Below are 18494 nucleotides of genomic sequence, written 5' to 3'. Positions count from 1 at the left end.
TTTGCCTGCATTGCAATTTTGTCTGAAGTTTGAATTTACTAGTATGCTTATAATGCGATTGCTGAAAGCTGTCATCGTTGCATATAAATGATAGAAGGCTTTTAGGAGGAGGGGAGCTTAAAATGGTTTTTGGTTTTTGTAAATGGAAACTGGAAAAGGTACTTGTATGCCATCATCTGTTCCATAGACTTCATTTAAAAAATACATTAATGGCTCATAGTATTCATGTATTCCTTTGTAAGGTGCTGAGAAGGTGCTCACAGTTTTGTCTTTTGCAGTTAGTGGTATCCTTTCCTGGCATATTTGCATGACATTTTAGGAACCATCATTTTCAGAGTTCTCTGCAGGGAAACAGATAATCTTGCTAAATGTCTTCATATTATGTTCATATTGCTAATATGTCACACTTCATTTATATTTAACAATATGTATTTATTCCCTAAAGCCTACTAAGTATTACATATTGCAGAACCTGCAATTGTTGTAATAAATACAATAACCTATTTCTTATTTGAGTGGGATCAAATGTTATAAAGCAGAGCAGGAGTGAAAAAGGGCAAAATGTAATCAAGTAAAACTAAGAACCAGTGATTCTAGACATCATTTTTGTTTTTCTGAGTGTAGCTTCAGAGCAAAGAGTACATTTTGGGAGAGCACTATAATTGCTTTAATGCAGTTGGTGCTGAGGCTGGGACAGAATCCAACCTCAGGATCAATTGATTATATGCAAATCTAATTATTAGAGTACTTGTGTCCATTTTTCTGGGCAGTTTCTGGCTGCACTAAGCCTGCAGAACCTAATAAGTGTTGAAAGGCAACTGGATGCAAAAAATAGTTTTGATGCAATTCCAAATACTATTTTAAAATGTTATTTTAAAATATAATTTTCTATTAGATGCATTTAAATATTGCAAATTCAAGGCTGAGATAATCTCACAGGCCAAGGTGTTAGGAAGAAAATCATTCAGGTATAGCTGTGAATTTCTGTTCTTTATTGTTTTGTTGTTTTCTTTCTTTTTCTTCAATGATGAATTAAGGAAAGGGGCACATCTTCAGTGGATATAAATTAGCTCTGCTGATTTAAATTGGCTGGGAATTTTTCTTGCTGGAGGTAACCTTTAGTATTTCCTTTCAGTTTTATTTACTGGGGTGGTTTTATCTTAGAAGTGTGAAATAACAACTTAAATTCCTTCTGTTTGTAATTACTAATAATCAATAAAGAAAATGCTATCTGAATGTAGATTACATTATTTGTGAATCTTCCAGCACTATGCAAAGAGCTCAGAAAAGTGTAAATGAAAGAATGAGAAAATATTTGTGTGGGAACCGGAAGGTTATGGCCTGAACCTGTAATGGAGCAGCTGGTGAAGGGTTGTAGCCAGCCCTAGGAACACAGGTGCAAACAATTCAGCTCCCTTACCTCATTTAATGACTGGACATTCTCCCTGCGGGAGTTCCTAGTGAGCTGTGATCCTCTGAATGGGGGTAATCTGCTCCTTTATGACCAAATTGTGATCGCTGACTTTCTTAAGTGATCTGAAACTGATTAAATGCAACTATATCTGCTGCTGCTTACAGAATTGGTGTGAGCTTTTGTCATCTTGTAGTTTTCCTTTTGCTGACTATTTATTGTAAACTTTTAATACGTTGGAAGTAGGATAATATTAGCATATTTTTAATAATTTCTGGTTAAAAAATCTTTATAATATTTTACAAGTTATGGCAGTTAATTGAATGTCACTATATGACATTTTTGAGTGCTTCTTTTTGCTTTCAGAGGTTCCAGTTACAGATGGTTAATTTACCATCCATCCATAATACAAGAAGGCAAAAAAAATGGCTTCAGTGATATGTCTGGTATAGGTTACACTTCATTCTTTTTTTTTTTTTTTTTTTTTATCCTGGAGTGCATCTGGATTTGTTAAACAAGGAACGAAGCAGGAACTACATTCTATATAACTTAATCTCTCTGACATTCAAAGTTCTACAGTAATACATTCATGAGTTGATTATGTAAAAGACTTATAGTTAATTAAACTGGTAAGAAACAGCATGTGGAAATTACAACTTGTAAGTAGTGAGGCAAATGCTTAAAATAAAACTACTGTTTGATGTATTATCATGGCTGACTGTGTGAGTGGGTTATAAATCTATTTACTTTGTATTTATAACTTAATTTACAATGTTATCATAGCAATAAATGAAGGTTATGTACTAGGTGCTTACTGACATTTTCATTATTATTGACACGAATGATCATAATTCAGATAAACTTGTTTAAATTCACTTCTCGAATTTTAAGGAGCAAGTCAGTTGTCAGGACTCATTTTGGTAAGGAAAGTTATGTATATCTCAGTGAGAATTCTTGTTTGTAAGAATGTGTTATTTATAGGATTATCTGCACTGAAAACTATCTGAATAAATATCATGAATATAGGTAAGGATTGCAAACACTTTTTCCTCAAATGTTACCTTATCTTCAACTCAGTGTTATACTTGTAGAAGGCATTAATGAGAAAGCTGTGCTAATTATTGATAGAACCTTTTCCTTAACTCTAAGACTGGAGGAAGACAGTAGTTCCAAGTCCAACTAATCACAGAATCACAGATCACAGAATCACAGAATGACCCGGGTTGGAAGGGACCTCAAGGATCATGTAGTTCCAACCCCCCTGCCTAGCAGGGCCACCAAACATACGCCTTTACTAGATCAGGTTGTCCAGGGCCCCATCCAACCTGGTCTTGAACACCTCCAAGGACGGGGCATCCACAACCTCACTGGGCAGCCTGTTCCAGGACCTAACCACCCTTCTAGTAAAGAACTTTCCCCTAACATCCAACCTAAATCTTCCCTCCTTCAACTTAAAACCATTTCCCCTAGTCCTGCTATTATCAGCCCTTTCGAAGAGTTTACTCCCCTCCTGGGAGTAAGTTCCCTTCAGGTACTGAAAGGCTGCAATGAGGTCACCCCGCAACCTTCTCTTCTCCAGGCTGAACAAACCCAACTCCCTCAGCCTGTCCTCATAGGGGAGGTGCTCCGGCCCCCTGATCATCTTCGTGGCCCTCCTCTGGACCCTTTCCAAAATCTCCATATCTTTTTTGTACTGAGGGCTCCACACCTGGACACAGTACTCCAGATGGGGCCTCACAAGAGCAGAGTAGAGAGGGACGATCACCTCCCTATCCCTGCTGACCACCCCTCTCCTGATGGAGCCCAGGATCCCATTTGCTTTCCGGGCTGCCAGAGCGCACTGCTGGCTCATGTTAAGTTTCTCATCTATCAGGACCCCTAGGTCTTTTTCTGCCGAGCTGCTCTCAAGGACAACTCCTCCCAGCCTGTACAGGTGCCTGGGGTTCATCCGGCCCAAGTGCAAAACCTTGCACTTTGCCGTGTTGAACCTCATTAGGTTCACCCGAGCCCAGCTTTCCAGCCTGTCAAGGTCCCTCTGAATGGCATCCGTTCCCTCCACCGTATCGACTGCACCACTCAGCTTGGTGTCATCAGCAAACTTGCTGAGGGTGCACTCCATTCCCTCATCGATGTCATTAATAAAGATGTTAAAGAGCACCGGTCCCAAGACAGACCCTTGAGGGACACTGCTCGTTACCAGCCTCCACCTGGACATAGAGCCATTGACCACCACCCTCTGTCTGCGGCCTTTCAACCAATTGCTTATCCATCTAGTTGTCCACCCATCAAATCCACCTCCCTCCAATTTGGAGATGAGGATGTGATGGGGGACCATGTCAAAGGCCTTGCTCAGGTCCAGGTAAATGACATCGGTCACCTTCCCTTCATCCACCAACGCCGTCACTCCATCATAGAAGGCCACAAGATTAGTTAAGCATGACCTTCCCCTGGTGAAGCCATGCTGGCTGTCTCGGATCACATGCTCGTTCTTTATGTGATCAAGCATGTTGTCCAGGAGGATCTGTTCCATAATCTTCCCAGGAACTAAGTAACAGATTAAGGAAAAAAAAAAAAAGTTATCTTTGTTTTATCCTAAAGTGGTGTAATTTTTAAAAATCCAAATAACTTATTTAGGGTAATCCTTTCCTACCTCCATCCTTGCTCTTTTTGTCTTGCAATGGAAGCACTGTAAGCATTTTCCCTGCAGTATGTCAGAGCAAGTTGAGTTTTAAATGGCATATGCTTCTCTTTTTTAAAATCTTGATTGTATCAGATGATAACAGTTACTGTGCTTCATTCATATTATCCATCCTTCACTAGGATTTAGTTGCTACATTAGCAGACTGAATTTATGTTTGTAGGCTGTCTGAAGATTTCAAAGTAGAGCAATTTTATATCACATAGCTTACTTAATAAGTTCTAATTTAGGGAATGTGGCTTAGGCAAAGTAAGCTGTTTCATTTTTCCTTGAAAATTTACAGTAAATCTGTGGTGAGTTCTCCTGTCACAATCTAAATTGTGGTTCCAAATGGATGGATTACAAACAGGTTTCAATCTTGTGGTCACAAAACCTACTGCAGGAGCTGAAATTCGTTTCAGTTTTTTTTTTATTTTTATTTTTTTTAAGGTTGGCTTGTTCATGGTTAATACCATGTGTTGGTCCAGTACGGTACTATGACACTGTCACAGAATCAAATTCACTAACATGTGGTCTTCACTTGTTTATATGGGAGGGGGATATTTTGTGAGTACATGTGATTAAGCTTAGAATATTTTCTACAGTTTTGTTATGCTTGCTCTGTCAGTGCACTACAAAACAAATGAGGTTATTGATCGCTCCTTTCTATTTGCCACGGTAGAATGAATGGTAAGAGTTTTAATACGCAGACAAAATATCTCACACTGATTTAATTATCCCTATATTTCTTCTAACATGGAGTTTTAAGACTTTAGTTTTTTGTTGTTTTTTTTTTTTTAATGAATTTCTATGAGGCCACACAGCCCTTCTTTTATCTCCCTCTTCCCTCTCTCTCCAGAGGGGGTGGGGAATTAGGGGGGGCCTCAATGCTGTGCTTCATGTAATACACCTTTCTCATACACATATTAAGTATTTATCCCTTTGAAATGTTTAGGTGAAAACAGACTTTACCATCTCCTGAATTTATGTTACTTTTTCATTATCCAGATCAGAGGTTAATGACAGCCTTCTAAAGATCCTACTGAGATGTAATTTCAATTTTAGGGTGATGATAATCCCTCTAGCCTGTGGTTTCTCTGTGCAAGAGGCATCACTGGTCTGGCAGAAGATGTCCTTTCATTGTCTTGAAACAGTGTATTCATGTGTGGAGAGAGAATCTCTTTATGATCATTAGCTATTTGGTGATAATGAGGCATCATCTTTGTGATTTCCAAGAATTGTTTTCTTTATTGTTTTAGGGATTTGTCTTCTTTTCCTATTCAGGGTCATTTTTTATGAGAGTTTTGTACAAAATTGAATAGTTTTTATTGCTCAGATCCACCAGAAGCTTCATTTCTGCATAGTTAAAAAGGGTTTTTATTTTCTCTCCCATAAATTTTAATTCATGAAACATCATCTATTTCTATTCTTCCAAAGTTTCAGTTTGTTGATTTTTAAAAAAAATTTTTTTTTTATTTTTTATTCAATTTCAGTTGATAAGAAAACCTCTATAATATTCTAAGGGCTGATATGTGACTCACAAATTTTCAAAATGGTGCATTTAAGAAGATACAATCTTGTGCTGAATTTAAAAAACAACTAAAAGAAATACCCCAACACATTGCAATCATGTTTATATATGTAGGACTATTAATTGAAAAGTGGAGTTGCTATGGAAGTCAGAACTTGAATCTTTTAAAGACACATCCCTGAATTAGCTTGTGTGTCTGTCAGTCCAACAAATGTCTTTGGTTATTCCTATCAGAAAGGGAGTTAAGCTGCTGCAAATATTTCTTAAGAAAGAAAAAATTTCTTAAGAAGGGCCTTGGATTGGTATTGTCTGTGAGGGGAAGTCTTGTAAACAGCATAGTTTAATGTTAGGTTGAATCTATATGCTGCAGCTATGTTATACATTGTTCTATGTCCTTGAGCTTTTAACGTCTTTATGTTAATATATTTAATTTCTTCTAGTTAAAATGAAAAATCAAACCCAAGAACAGCAAACCAACATGTAATGGAAGTCAGAGGAGAGATGAAGTATCACACACAGTCTAGCAAATATAACTTGTTTATAAATGGTATTTCTTTATTTTGTATGTCGTAGGATACCAGATGGACCCATTGATCAGGGACCAGCTGCAGGAAAAGTACATGCTTTAGAGGAGCAGCTTTTAAAGGCCAAAGAACAGATAGAAAACTATAAGAAGCAGACAGGAGATGGTTAGTAGATAAGCTTTCTTTTACTTTTAAAAATGTTTTTGGTATTCCATGTGACAAACGTTTTAATTTCTTAACAATTGCTGATGCTTTTTTTTTTTTTTTTTCTTTTTTTCCCTCTCTGATTTTAATAGGAGGCCTTGGAAAAGATCATGAAATACTGAGGAGAAGGATTGAAAATGGGGCTAAAGAACTTTGGTTTTTCCTCCAGAGTGAATTGAAGAAGTTAAAAAATTTGGAAGGAAATGAACTGCAAAGACGCATAGATGAATTTCTGTCTGATCTGGGGCATCAGGAAAGGTATTTGTATTAGTTGCTTTTGCATGTGTAATGGAAGAACAAAGAATTGATTTAAGTATAATATTGATGTACTGCTTAAAAATTATTTGGGTAAGTTATTGGTATTTGGGCTAAAACAGCATGTCTGAAGCATGAAAACAAAACTATGATTTTATTTAGTGGGAGGTATAAATTATATATTCAGTTTATGTTACTACAGCTTACAGTGTAACTCTTTAACTTTGGATTTTTAATTGAAAGATCTGGGCCACAGATGCCTGTTGTTGCTTTTAACTTGCATCCATGTATGTGCATGTGTACTGCTTTGGTTTAACCCCAGTAGGCAGATATGTCAGCACCGCACAGCCCCTTGCTCACTCTGCCAAGGTGGAATGGAGAGAATTGGAAAGATAAATGTGTAAGAGCTTGTAGGTTGAGAGAATATGGTTTTCTAGGTAAAGCGAAAGCTGCACATGAAAGCAAATGAAGCAAGGAATTAATTCACTACTTCCCCTCTGATGTTCAGACACTTGCATGAAAATCAGGTGTGGCCTACGCAGCAGTTTCTTGGAAAGACAAACCTCATCACTCTGAATGTTCTCGCTTCCTCCTTCTTCACCCAAGCTTTTATTGCTGACTCTGTGTGATATGGAATGTCTTTGAGTCTGGGTCAGCAGTCTTAGCTGTGTCACCTCCCAGCTCCTTGTGTATTCCCAGGTTTCTCATTGGCAGGGTAGCATAAGAAGTAGAGAAGTCCTTAACTGTGTGTAAGCAGTACTATGTAACAGCTAAAGTAGTTAACACTACTATTTTCATCAGTAATCCAAATAACTGAGTCATAAATTATGTTGATTACTACATAATTGTAATTAATTTAAAATTGTGTACGGTCATTATTTCAGGATTAGTTATCATTCTGAAGTCATTTTCCTTAAAAATGACCTTAAAAGCTTAATGAAGAATATATTAGAAATTATCTTTATTAAAGTATTCATTATTATGTTGTTGTGGATATTCTGGCCTCCATATTATTGAAATACTATTATATTATATTAACATTCTCTATGAGTTTTGTTCATTCTCAACAAAATTAATTCAGTAAGTGTTGCAAATTCAGTGAAACCTCTGTAAACCTATTATATTTAAAATGTTATCTTCCCAACAGGATTACAGTGGCAATTTCTGTCTTGTTAGTAAACAGTCAGAAGAAAATTTTGGAATTAATTAAATATACTTCCTTAAACAAGTATCTCTCCCCAAAAAGCTGAGAGACCTGCATGTTTGAACATCAGTAGTAAAGCATGAGCCTTTGAAAATATTACTGTAGTAGAAGGAAAACCTGGTAAGAAACTTTTGGAAGTCATGTAAAATAATATTTAAACCGATAGTTTAAAAATAATGCTTTTGATTATAAGTCTGGGCAAAGACTTCAGTTGATTTAATTTTATAATTTAATCTTTCAAACATAAAATGTCACAGATTGATGGTACTTAAAGTGAGAAGGGACCATTCAATTATCTAGAGTTATTGTCTATATAAAATAGATCATTACATTTCATCCAATTATTTCTCTGCTGAGTGCAGTAATGTATGTTTGAAGTAAAAGAAGAGCTTGGGTAAAGCAGAATTTCAGAAAGACCTCATATCTTCTGTTAAGCAGTCAACAAACAAACAAATAAGCTACCAAATTCCCTAGGCAGTTTGTTTCAGTAATTAACTCTGAAATATTTGTTCTGTTCCACAGTTATCTTCTTTTAGGCTTCTTAGACTTCAAGCCATTGATTCCTGACATATCTTTTAAACTGTGTGCCAGAACTGGAGCAAATAGTATGTCAGAACTACTGAGATCCATCATGGAGACCAAATATCTTCTGTACACTACTGCTGTGTTTATATGCCCTAGTTCATGTTAGGCTGTCACGACAGTTCAATCTTAAATTGTGGTGTGATTTGACTGTAGAATATTTTTGTCTCTCTGTTACAGTTGGAAAAACTAATGTGGTGGAAAGGTGACGGAAGAGTGTAACAGCAAAGGAACTAGCACTGATGAAACGGGGTTGTGAGGGAAAGGAAAAGTACCCTCCCATCTCCAAAGATCTCTGCTTGCAGGAAAGACTCCATGAGGGATTTATCTCTAATCAGAGATCCTTCCACAGTGGCAGTCTGCCCTTAAATGGGGTCTGAGAGATGCAGCGAGGCTCCACTCCTTCTGGTCACAAAGGGGATTGTGCTCCCAGGGCTGACCAGGTCCTTTCCCCAGGTGCTGGATCAGTGGTTCAGACCATGATTCAACTGTTACCATACACCCTGCCTCCTATGATGAATTATTTTCTTATTCCTTTCTTTCCAATACCAATGACTGCTAGCTCATGAAGTCAACATGAAAGTTACTTGTACTTTTGTCTGACAGCCTTATCTTCATTTCTGTCTTTACTTAAGGATGTGAAGAAGCACGTACTACTTTATGCTAAATATTGAAAATGTGCATTGTAGACCTCTGAAAGTTATTAGATGAATAGTTCTATGGAATCATAGAATGGTTTGGATTGGAAGGGATCTTTAAGATCATGTAGTTCCAGCCCCAGCTATAGGCAGGGGCACCTACCTGTGACCAGGTTGCTCAAAGCTCTATCCAGCCTGGCCTGGAATGCTTCCAGGGAGGAGGCACTTATAAAAAGTTCCTCCCCAGCGCTTTCCTGTAGACCCCCTTCAGGTATTAGAAGGCTGCTATAAGCTTTCTCTTCTCCAAGCTTAAGAGCCCAAGCTCTCTCAGCCTGTCATCATAGGGGAGGTGCTACAGCCCTTTGATCATTTTCATAGCCTTCCTCTGGACCTGCTTCAACTACCTCAGGTCCTTTTTGAGTTGGGGGCTCCAGCATTGGACACAATACTCCAGGTAGGATCTCAGAAGAACAGAGTAGAGGGGCAGAAACACCTCTCTTGACCTTCTGGTTACTCTTGTCTTGATGCAACCCAAGATATGATTGCCCTTCTGGGCTGCAAGTGTGCACTGCCAACTCATGTTGGATCTCCCATCAATCAGCACTCCCAAATGCTTCCCCCTAAGGTCTGCTCTCGAGACATTACTTGCCCAACCTGTATCTGTGCTTGAGATTGCCCCAGTTCAGAGGTCAAACCTTGCACTTGGCCTTGGTGAACTTCACAAGGTTGATATGGGCCCACCTCTCAAGCCTCCTGTCCAGATCCCTCTGGATAGCATCCTTTCCCTCTAGCAAGTCAACTGCACTGCTCAGCTTGGAAATCTGAAACCACTGTGGTACTGAAAGAAGTTTGTATGTAAGATATAATCAATAGCAATTGTGCTTATTCTAAAAAAAAACCAAAAACCGTTACAAGCAAAGTGTCATGATGCCTGTTGAGTCTTAAAAGCAAATCTGTGCAGACATTCTGTATGGTAAGGTCCTAAAAGAAGACTGAAGTTTTTAAGCAAAAATTGAAATCCAAGAAATTAGAGAGTGGCTCACTTTGTTTTTAAAAATGTGTAGAGTGCTATTTCAAAATAGGAAAACCAAAAGAAACAGCATAAGAGAAAGCATACATAAATGCTTTGGCTGTATTCAGCCTCTGTATTCTGTATTTGCAATGTTGACTTCAGGTACCGTAAGAGCAGTACACTCTTTTTTGTTGGCTCTAGTCAATACTATGTTTGTTCTTTCATCTTTAAAGGTCAGTCTGCTTCTTTCATTGTCATGTCAGTCTTTCTCAATAAGCTGCAAGAAGGCTCCTATGTGCGTGTCCCTTAGCCTGTGAGGAACTGCTGTCTCAGTTGTCTTTTCCTTTAGGATACCCGGTAGCCACCTAGACTCTTTTTCCCCACACACAGTCTGTCTAACCTATTCCCTGAAGATAAGCATAACTTTAGAATGAGTGAATCAAATGCAGTCATTCACTCTGAGAATCACAGGATTTGGGGTGTTTTGGTAATTGCTGTGTTTTTTTTTCCTTTGGAAGTATGGGTGGACTTGTTGATTTGTTTTGGAATTTAAGAAGTTGTTGAATGTTCTTTTGTTGACTGAAGTAATGAAGAATGGTTACATATATATCTTAACTAACTGAAATTTCGTATGTTAAGTTGGCAATATATATACACACAAACTTGCAGATTTCTAATCAAAATTATATTATGGTATGAGAAAAATATTATTAATTTTGAGTACTTACAGTGGTTTTTAATTTCTTTGTCATGGGGGAAGCTGATGTAGGGGTAGGAAATGATGAAGTGACAAGATAGCTGTTGAAGCAAAGTAGCTGATTTTGCTCATGAACAAGAAGATCTTGTGTAATATGGAAGACTTGCTATTGTAGAGATGGTAGAATTGAAGATGGTTTCTGTGACTCAAGCTAAGCAGTATTGGAGTTCCTCATTAAACTTAATGCTGTTATGCAAATAGTCTATTACTAACATGATAGTGCTTTTACAGTCTGATGCCTTAATCATTATTTCTTAGTTATGTCCTTGGATTGTGAAGATTTTTCTCCCTAAGGGTGCTGGTCTTGGAAGATGTTTTAGTCCAGTACTTCATTACTACTTCTACTGAAGAAGCAATAGGGTTTGTTGCAAGTATATTATTATAGTTGCTAAAGGGAAGAGAGTCTTTGAGATTAGCTTATTTTAACAATGGAAAGGCTTTTTGATATAGAGTTAATGAAAAAGAACAAGTTAAACTACTAGTTGTCATGACTGTATCCTATGCTGGCATTCTGTTGTTTGCAAAGTGGTTGTTACCATATTTCATTCCTTCTCTTCCCCTTGAGCTTTTATCATGGCTTTTGTGGTAGCTGACCAAGCTTTAATAAATTGTGTTTGGCGTAATTTCAATTTGATGACTCATCTTTTTGTCCTCTGATTTTTTATTTATTGTGCTATGGTCCCTACCATGCTGATGTGTGATTTTTGTCACATGACTAGGAGAAATGTCTAGCCCTTTAAAATGTCTTAATCCATCTATTTATTTATTTATTTTGTGACAATCAAATGCAGATGAAGCATAGATCCAGATTCTTTAATTCTTTATTCTGCTTTCTAGGAGCAAAATAGTTTTAGACAGATTTTAGATTTGAATTTGTGATAGAAAGCAAACATAGCAAAAACCCATTTATGCTGCTAATTAGAAATACAATGAAAGACCAAATGTGACTGGAAATGGAGTATCTGAAGTCTTTCTGCCATCTTAACACCTGCAGTATCCTGTAATAATCCTGTACAGACTCATCTTTTGTCTGTGTTTTCCTATCCTGGGCCTATTGATCACTGGTCCACCTACTATAGCTCTCTGTACGGAAACTCTGGTCATCGGTATTTGTCCATGTCTTTTTTAAGTCTGTATTATAAAGCCAAAATGATGGTGTCTAATGCTCAAATGAACATGCCAGCTGTAAACCTAAAGAATGCATATTTCCCATCAAGAAAATTAAAGGAAGTCTCCATAACTCCAAGTTATACTCCAATTGACAGTACGCTATTGTGATTTTTCTTATAACATCTGTGAATTTTATTTTTTTTAAACATATATATATATATAAAAGTTTCTGGACATGATGTGATACCTCTTGAATGATCATAAGGTTAGGTTTTGTTGTCACGTGGCAATGTTGACTTTCTGTAGATGATACAGAGCATCTTCTCTAGTGTCCATGAGAATGATTCAGGATGATTTTTTTTATAGTCCATCTCCTATGTAACACTATAGTTATTTATGGTTATGGAACATATGTTAAGTGGAGAACACAGTCTTTCTTGATTGCTGTTTGAATTATGGGGTAGTATGAAGAAGCTGTTTTTGAGGCAATAAAAGAAATAACTTTCATTTTTCTTTGATTTAATACTCTTATGTTGTAATATTACAATTGTTTCCCATTGTTGTTTATAGGTCAATAATGACAGACTTGTACTACCTCAGTCAAACAGATGGAGCAGGAGATTGGCGAGAAAAAGAGGCCAAAGATCTAACAGATCTGGTACAGAGGAGAATAACTTACTTACAGGTAAAAAGAGTAGAGTATGTTTTTTAAATCAAGGGAAGCATTAAGAAATTTTTTGGTAGAGCAATTGGCTATATTTTTGTAATAGAATAATTACACTATAGATTGAAGTGAATGCTTATATATATACAGAATTCATACAAGAGAAGAAAACTCTCCCAATTCCATAAACCAAAAACTTGATGTGGAGTATTCTAGTAAATTTTTTTCACGTCGAAGGAATCATAGTACAGTATGGCTTTCTTGCTGGGATGTGTTTGACTGTGACAGCTGTATTATTTTGAGACATCTCCTTGGGAAATCATTTAGCTGAGTGATTGTGAATAGTGATGACTGCACTTTCATTTGGATGGTATTATCATAAATTTGATTTAATGAGGCTACATTTAGCTTGTTCCTTGTAGTCTGAGCAATACGTAAAAAACTAGGAGCTTATGGTTAAGCAAAAGACAGTATTTTCAGAGATGTTCATCATCAAGCCATTCAACAGAATGCATAAAAGAAGTCTGATCTTTAAGTTGTCAGACAAGGGCTTCAATAATATACTGTATAGCATAATACTGTGTTTTAGAAGTGTGATAGAGTGAGCAAACAATTAGAAGACTGGTATTTCATTTTCCTGCTCTTTTTAGAATTCATCTATTTCAGGAAGTTTGAGATATCACAGTGCCATCTCCCAGTAGCAGAATGTGTTTTGCTTTCAATTTTAAAAATTAAAAAATGACATTTAGTTTAACTTTGGAGGTTGAAAATATAGGTTAGGTGAAAAACCTAGTCATCATCATCAGTTACAATGGTCATAGTTTGCTAAAGTCATACTATTTATTTGAGGTGTTTGTGTGTGTATATGTATGATGTATATATATATACAAAGAAAAAAATTATTTTATGAAGTCTGAATTTCCCAATATTATTGTTGATTTAATGTGTAATTTTTTTTCCTCTTTCTACCCCTTCCTACATTAAAGTTAACATCAGTTTTTAATAAATGCGCTTTTATGAAATAACAGCAACAAAGAGGCTCAAGGTGCTTTGCGTATGTGTAAAGGGTTGTACTTTTCACAACTCTGATATGTATAAAATTGTATGCTTCAATAATTGAAATCTAATAGAATTTAACTTTTCTGGAATAAGAAACAATAAATGAACTTGTGGTAGAATTAATGTGCTAGAGGCCGTTAAAGCTATTTAGTCTTTTGATTTACATAGAACGTTTGTGACTAGAAACACGATCTGTTCTGCTCTCACTGTTCTTGTTGGTTATTCTATTTAAAATATTGCTGTTTGTTTAGGAGAAAAGTAAATCCTCATTCAGTGGTGTCCGTTTCCCACTAGAGGTATAATTTCCATCAAAACTTTTTCCATGTTTTTCTATTTATTAGTCTAATACATTCCAGGAGTTTGGTCTCTCTCTTGCTTTTTTTTTCCTTTTTATTTTTTCTTTCTTCTTTTGTTGCTGTATATATATATTTTTCTTTTGTATCATTTATTATTTTCTTGTATAATTCCTTTTTGCCTCAAAAAATGAAGGAAAATATAGTTGGATTTTTGATCAATTATTGCAAATACCTGTATTTAATACCATGAGTATTCTGCCAATCCTGTACTGAAAATTCTGAGACTGAAGCTTACAGAAGCATTTCATGCTGTTCAGTCATAATCCAATTGTGCTATCTCTTATGGGATAATAAATCTGTAGATTACAGACACCTGCACTGAATTATCAGTTATGTACAAGAAAGAAGGCAATCATTAGCATACACAGACATATATACAGATGACAATGCCATTGAGTAACAAGATTTTAAGGTTATAGATATTGCTGAATACAAACTATATTTTCACAGAATTATCTACATCATGGATATTCTGTGCAGTTTTTGTCCTGTAGTGTCAGAGGGGATGTAACAGGACTAGAAAACCTGAAGAGGATGATCAAATATATGAAATGGATAGTTCCAAGAACTAAGACTAAACAGATGTAGATTTCAGTCTAAGAGCTGAGAAGGACATGTACGAATGTCTACAAAGTCATAGCATGGAGAAATGATACAACAGTCTAGTTTCTTTGTAAAAAGACATGCTTAAATTAAAGGAGTTGAACAGCACTGCTCTTGCTGAGCTAAGGTTGAATTTAACAAGGCTTAAATATTTGAGATGGTCGATCATGATAGTATGGAATTCATTTCAGTTTCATTAGTCTTCTTGTAAAGATTTGTAGTGCCAGCCTTTCTCTGGTGAATCATAGATACTAGAAATAACTTTATTTAAAGGCTGATGGTTCCTGTTTAGCATATCTTAGGTAAAATAATTTTTAAATGAGTTCAGGAGAGCTATTTTTAGTAAGAGAAAGTAGCAACCTAAGTCAGTTATTTAAAAGAAACTATTCAAGGTTATTCCTTCAAACAGGCAAATCAATTAATGTTAATTAAATCCAAGACTAAACACTACTATTTCTGTGAGTAATAATGCAGTTTTGAGGGCTGCAAAGTAATGCATGATTTCCCAGCTGCAGTAAAGATGATGTCAGCCATACTTTTTTATCTCTGCTAATGGCCTATTGTACCTCATTACAAAGGTTGTTAAGTAATAAGAAAAAAAAAATATGGTGATAGATTTCTTGTAGCGGAAACCTGGATCTACCACTTTCCTTATAATTTAGATATACAAAGGCATTTGCCGTACAACTTCTTTGGGATAGAAGGAGCTGGAATCTCCAAATGCTAAGTAGGTGCAAGATAATTGCAAATTACCCTTGAGACAATTCAGTGGTCCACCCGAGATGCTTTTCCCTTAAAATGAGAAAGTGAAATCTTAAAGTAAGATGGTGATATTTGTTTTTCAGATCTGAATTGTTTTCCTTCACACAGTTGAATTCTGAAGTTAATTTTTTTTCTTTTTTTTCTTTTTTCCCCGAAATTTGTATTTTCTTTAGGATCACTGTTCTCCAAAAGGTGCTTGTTGAATGTGGGAAAGACCTGATTTGTTGTAAAGCTTTAATTACAGAAAATTTTATTTAAAGATGTCTCAGTATAAGAAAGTATCTATTCCTGTTCCAAATATCAGTATTTTCACAGGTTAACTGAAAACTAAGTTTACATCCTAGCGATTTTATAGGGGGGAAAAAAGCTTTTTGGAATGCAGAAATACATTGAGAGAAGGCAGGGCAAATATATGCAGAAATCTATGTTTCACAGAAAGGAAAGCTTACATAGATTTTGTTTCCACCACATTCAAATATCTAAAAATATTTAATGGTTGATATATATAAATATACTTAGCATTCACATCCCATGCACATTTGGAAGTATAGCATATTATGGATAGTGTGTACTGTCTTTTATCAATCTATTCAGCTATCTGTTTTGTATTCTGTATATGGTGTGTAGTAAATTAGCCTGGGAAGCAGTCCAATAATAAATGTTTTATTTTGCAGCCAGGTGAATTGAGATTTTTTTCTTTTTTTAATGTAATGTATAGACATTGAAAGAGAACTGACAAACTTGGAGGAATACCAAAAGAAAATTAAAAGAAGACCATTCTAAGACTGAGAATTATGTTGGTTAAACATGAATGATGTGTAGAAATATTCAAGAATCATGTTGATTGTATGTAAAATCTGAGTGAATTCAAAATATTCAAGAATCATGTTGATTGTATGTAAAATCTGAGAAGCAAATATTAGCTTCTCCCAACAGATATGTACAAGTGATAAACTGATTGAAGATATTCTATTGTACATAGTGAAGTATGCTCAATAACAGTTTGTGTTCATGGTGAAAGACTTGCATGAAATTTTCACGGAGCTGAAGCTTGCTCATTCATTTTAATGGAATGTACAGCAGGATGACTTGTGATTTATGACATTTGTCAGTTTTTCATAAAGAAGTATGTAGGTCTTTCTGTATGTCTGCTCTTCAACTTTACTTTTTCATCCATGTTTACAGAACCCGAAGGACTGCAGCAAAGCTAAGAAACTTGTCTGTAATATTAACAAAGGTTGTGGCTATGGTTGTCAGCTTCATCATGTAGTCTACTGCTTCATGATTGCTTATGGCACTCAGCGAACACTCATTTTAGAGTCTCAGAATTGGCGCTATGCTACTGGTGGCTGGGAAACTGTATTTAGACCTGTAAGCGAGACATGTACTGACAGATCTGGTACAACAACTGGACACTGGTCAGGTAACACTTAACTCACTTAACTCAATTTCTATTTATTTATTTACTACAAATTCTATCATGTAGGACTATATTGGTAACTCTTCCTTATGTGAACCGTAGTAACTATAACTGCAACTGTATGCATAAACATTGTTTAAATTTTATTTAATTGGTCTACTGAAAAAATAACATCCCTATTAAGAGGACACTACTGCTTTGGCAGGGATTTTTTTCCCTAATAAAACTTTCACATTTTAAATATAATCCTTCATCAGTCTGCCACTGTATTATGAGCCAGATATGAATTTGGTTTTTGTGGAAATTGAAATGTAAGCAGAAGCTGTTGTTCATGAACTTTGAAATAATAAAGCATGTCTGAAGTATAAAAACAATGTAAATATGAGGAAAATGGTATTCAGTGGGGGAATTCACACACATACACAAAACCATATTTGAAATACCTTTTAATATAAACAAAACTGACTCAAACTTCTAGTTATAAAAGTAATGGCAAAGTTAAAAGCCTTGCTATTTGTAGATCAATATGTTGATCCAATCTTATTCTGGACTGAACCATTTTGCTAGAAAAAAACAAATATTCAGATTGGCATTCATGTTTGGAGGATCAGATAGCTTTATCTCAAAGAAAACAGAGCATTCATTTTAATGAAATTCTTCTGGTCAACATCATAAGAGACTTAAAAAAAAAAATCAGCGTAGTTTTATAGTTTTTCCTATGTATTTAAAACCTAATTTGGGCATCTGTCAAATTGAGTAGCTGTAGTGTAAATGTAGATCACTGACATTTTCCTCTAAATTCATGCTGAATTTAGAAAGCATGAAAAGAATTTCTTATATTAGAAATACAGAAAGAATTTCTTATATTAATTTTTCAGCACAGATAACTTTTATGTGAACAATTGTTAACTTTTAAAACTGGATTTTTCAGACTCCGCCTTCCAAATGGTCTTAAAATAGTAATTTATAATGGTTTGAGTAATCCTGGTTGCTTTCTCCAATAATATGTTGAAGAAGAGTAAACTAACTGAGGGGTTTTTTTGTTTTTGTTTTTTGTTTGTTTTTTAAGTAATAAAAGAACAGTAAATGGAAGAAGAAAAACAGATTAAATCAGAATAAGGACAGGTCATAATACAGTTAGAAGTTATTTCTGCATTACATGATAGACAATGCAATTTACATGCTTAAATAATGGTATTTTCTCCCATGAGACCTCCAAACCATTAAGATGGATCATTAATTGACACAGGAAACCTGAAGCAAAGTTTCCTGCAGCTTCATTTGAATATTGACTCGATAGCCTCTAGGTATGGTTTTATGGATGAATTGTTTGAGGGCAGGGCTGCCCAGAGGGAAAGAATGTCAGAGCTGCTCATTTGTTGTTAGCATCAGCTTTCAAGTATTCATTGAACTATAATTTTTAAAATACAAATTCACTGATAATTTTATATGTATAATTCAAGACAGAGGGTAAAGATTAGTTATTTAGACACATAAGGGTAATCTAGGTTTGAGTGAAAGTCTCATCTAAAACATCTGTATGTTCTGCTTTACTTCGTATTTAAAAGATAACAAATTCTTACGTGTAAGTAAATCATGTGTCTGCAGTGTTTGGTTGTTTTCCATGATCTATTTAGTTTGCTGCTTACTTTCATAGCTTAAGTTCTTCAAGACAAGAATTGTCTCTGTCAGTAGAACAGCAAATTCAGTGGTTCGAATTGATGT

At 35.6% G+C, this 18494-nt stretch overlaps 1 protein-coding gene across 9 annotated transcripts in view; it reads left to right on the top strand.

Moving 5' to 3' along the window:
• FUT8 (fucosyltransferase 8) overlaps positions 1–18494 on the top strand; it is a 62861-nt gene that overhangs the window by 35094 nt on the left and 9273 nt on the right. For all 9 annotated transcript variants that reach the window (XM_085548699.1, XM_015864462.2, XM_085548692.1 and 6 more), the window contains 4 exons: positions 6193–6308; positions 6440–6605; positions 12476–12590; positions 16535–16772. In XM_085548699.1, coding sequence (XP_085404825.1) covers positions 6193–6308; positions 6440–6605; positions 12476–12590; positions 16535–16772 — 635 coding nt within the window. The remainder of the gene's footprint in view (positions 1–6192; positions 6309–6439; positions 6606–12475; positions 12591–16534; positions 16773–18494) is intronic.

The sequence above is a fragment of the Coturnix japonica genome, chromosome 5, assembly GCF_054131305.1.
Source record: "Coturnix japonica strain WE chromosome 5, WE-NBRP24, whole genome shotgun sequence".
In the NCBI taxonomy this organism is placed as follows: Eukaryota; Metazoa; Chordata; class Aves; order Galliformes; family Phasianidae; genus Coturnix; species Coturnix japonica.
The sequence above is the reverse complement of the archived record's forward strand: the minus strand, read 5'-3'. Positions and strand labels throughout refer to the sequence as shown.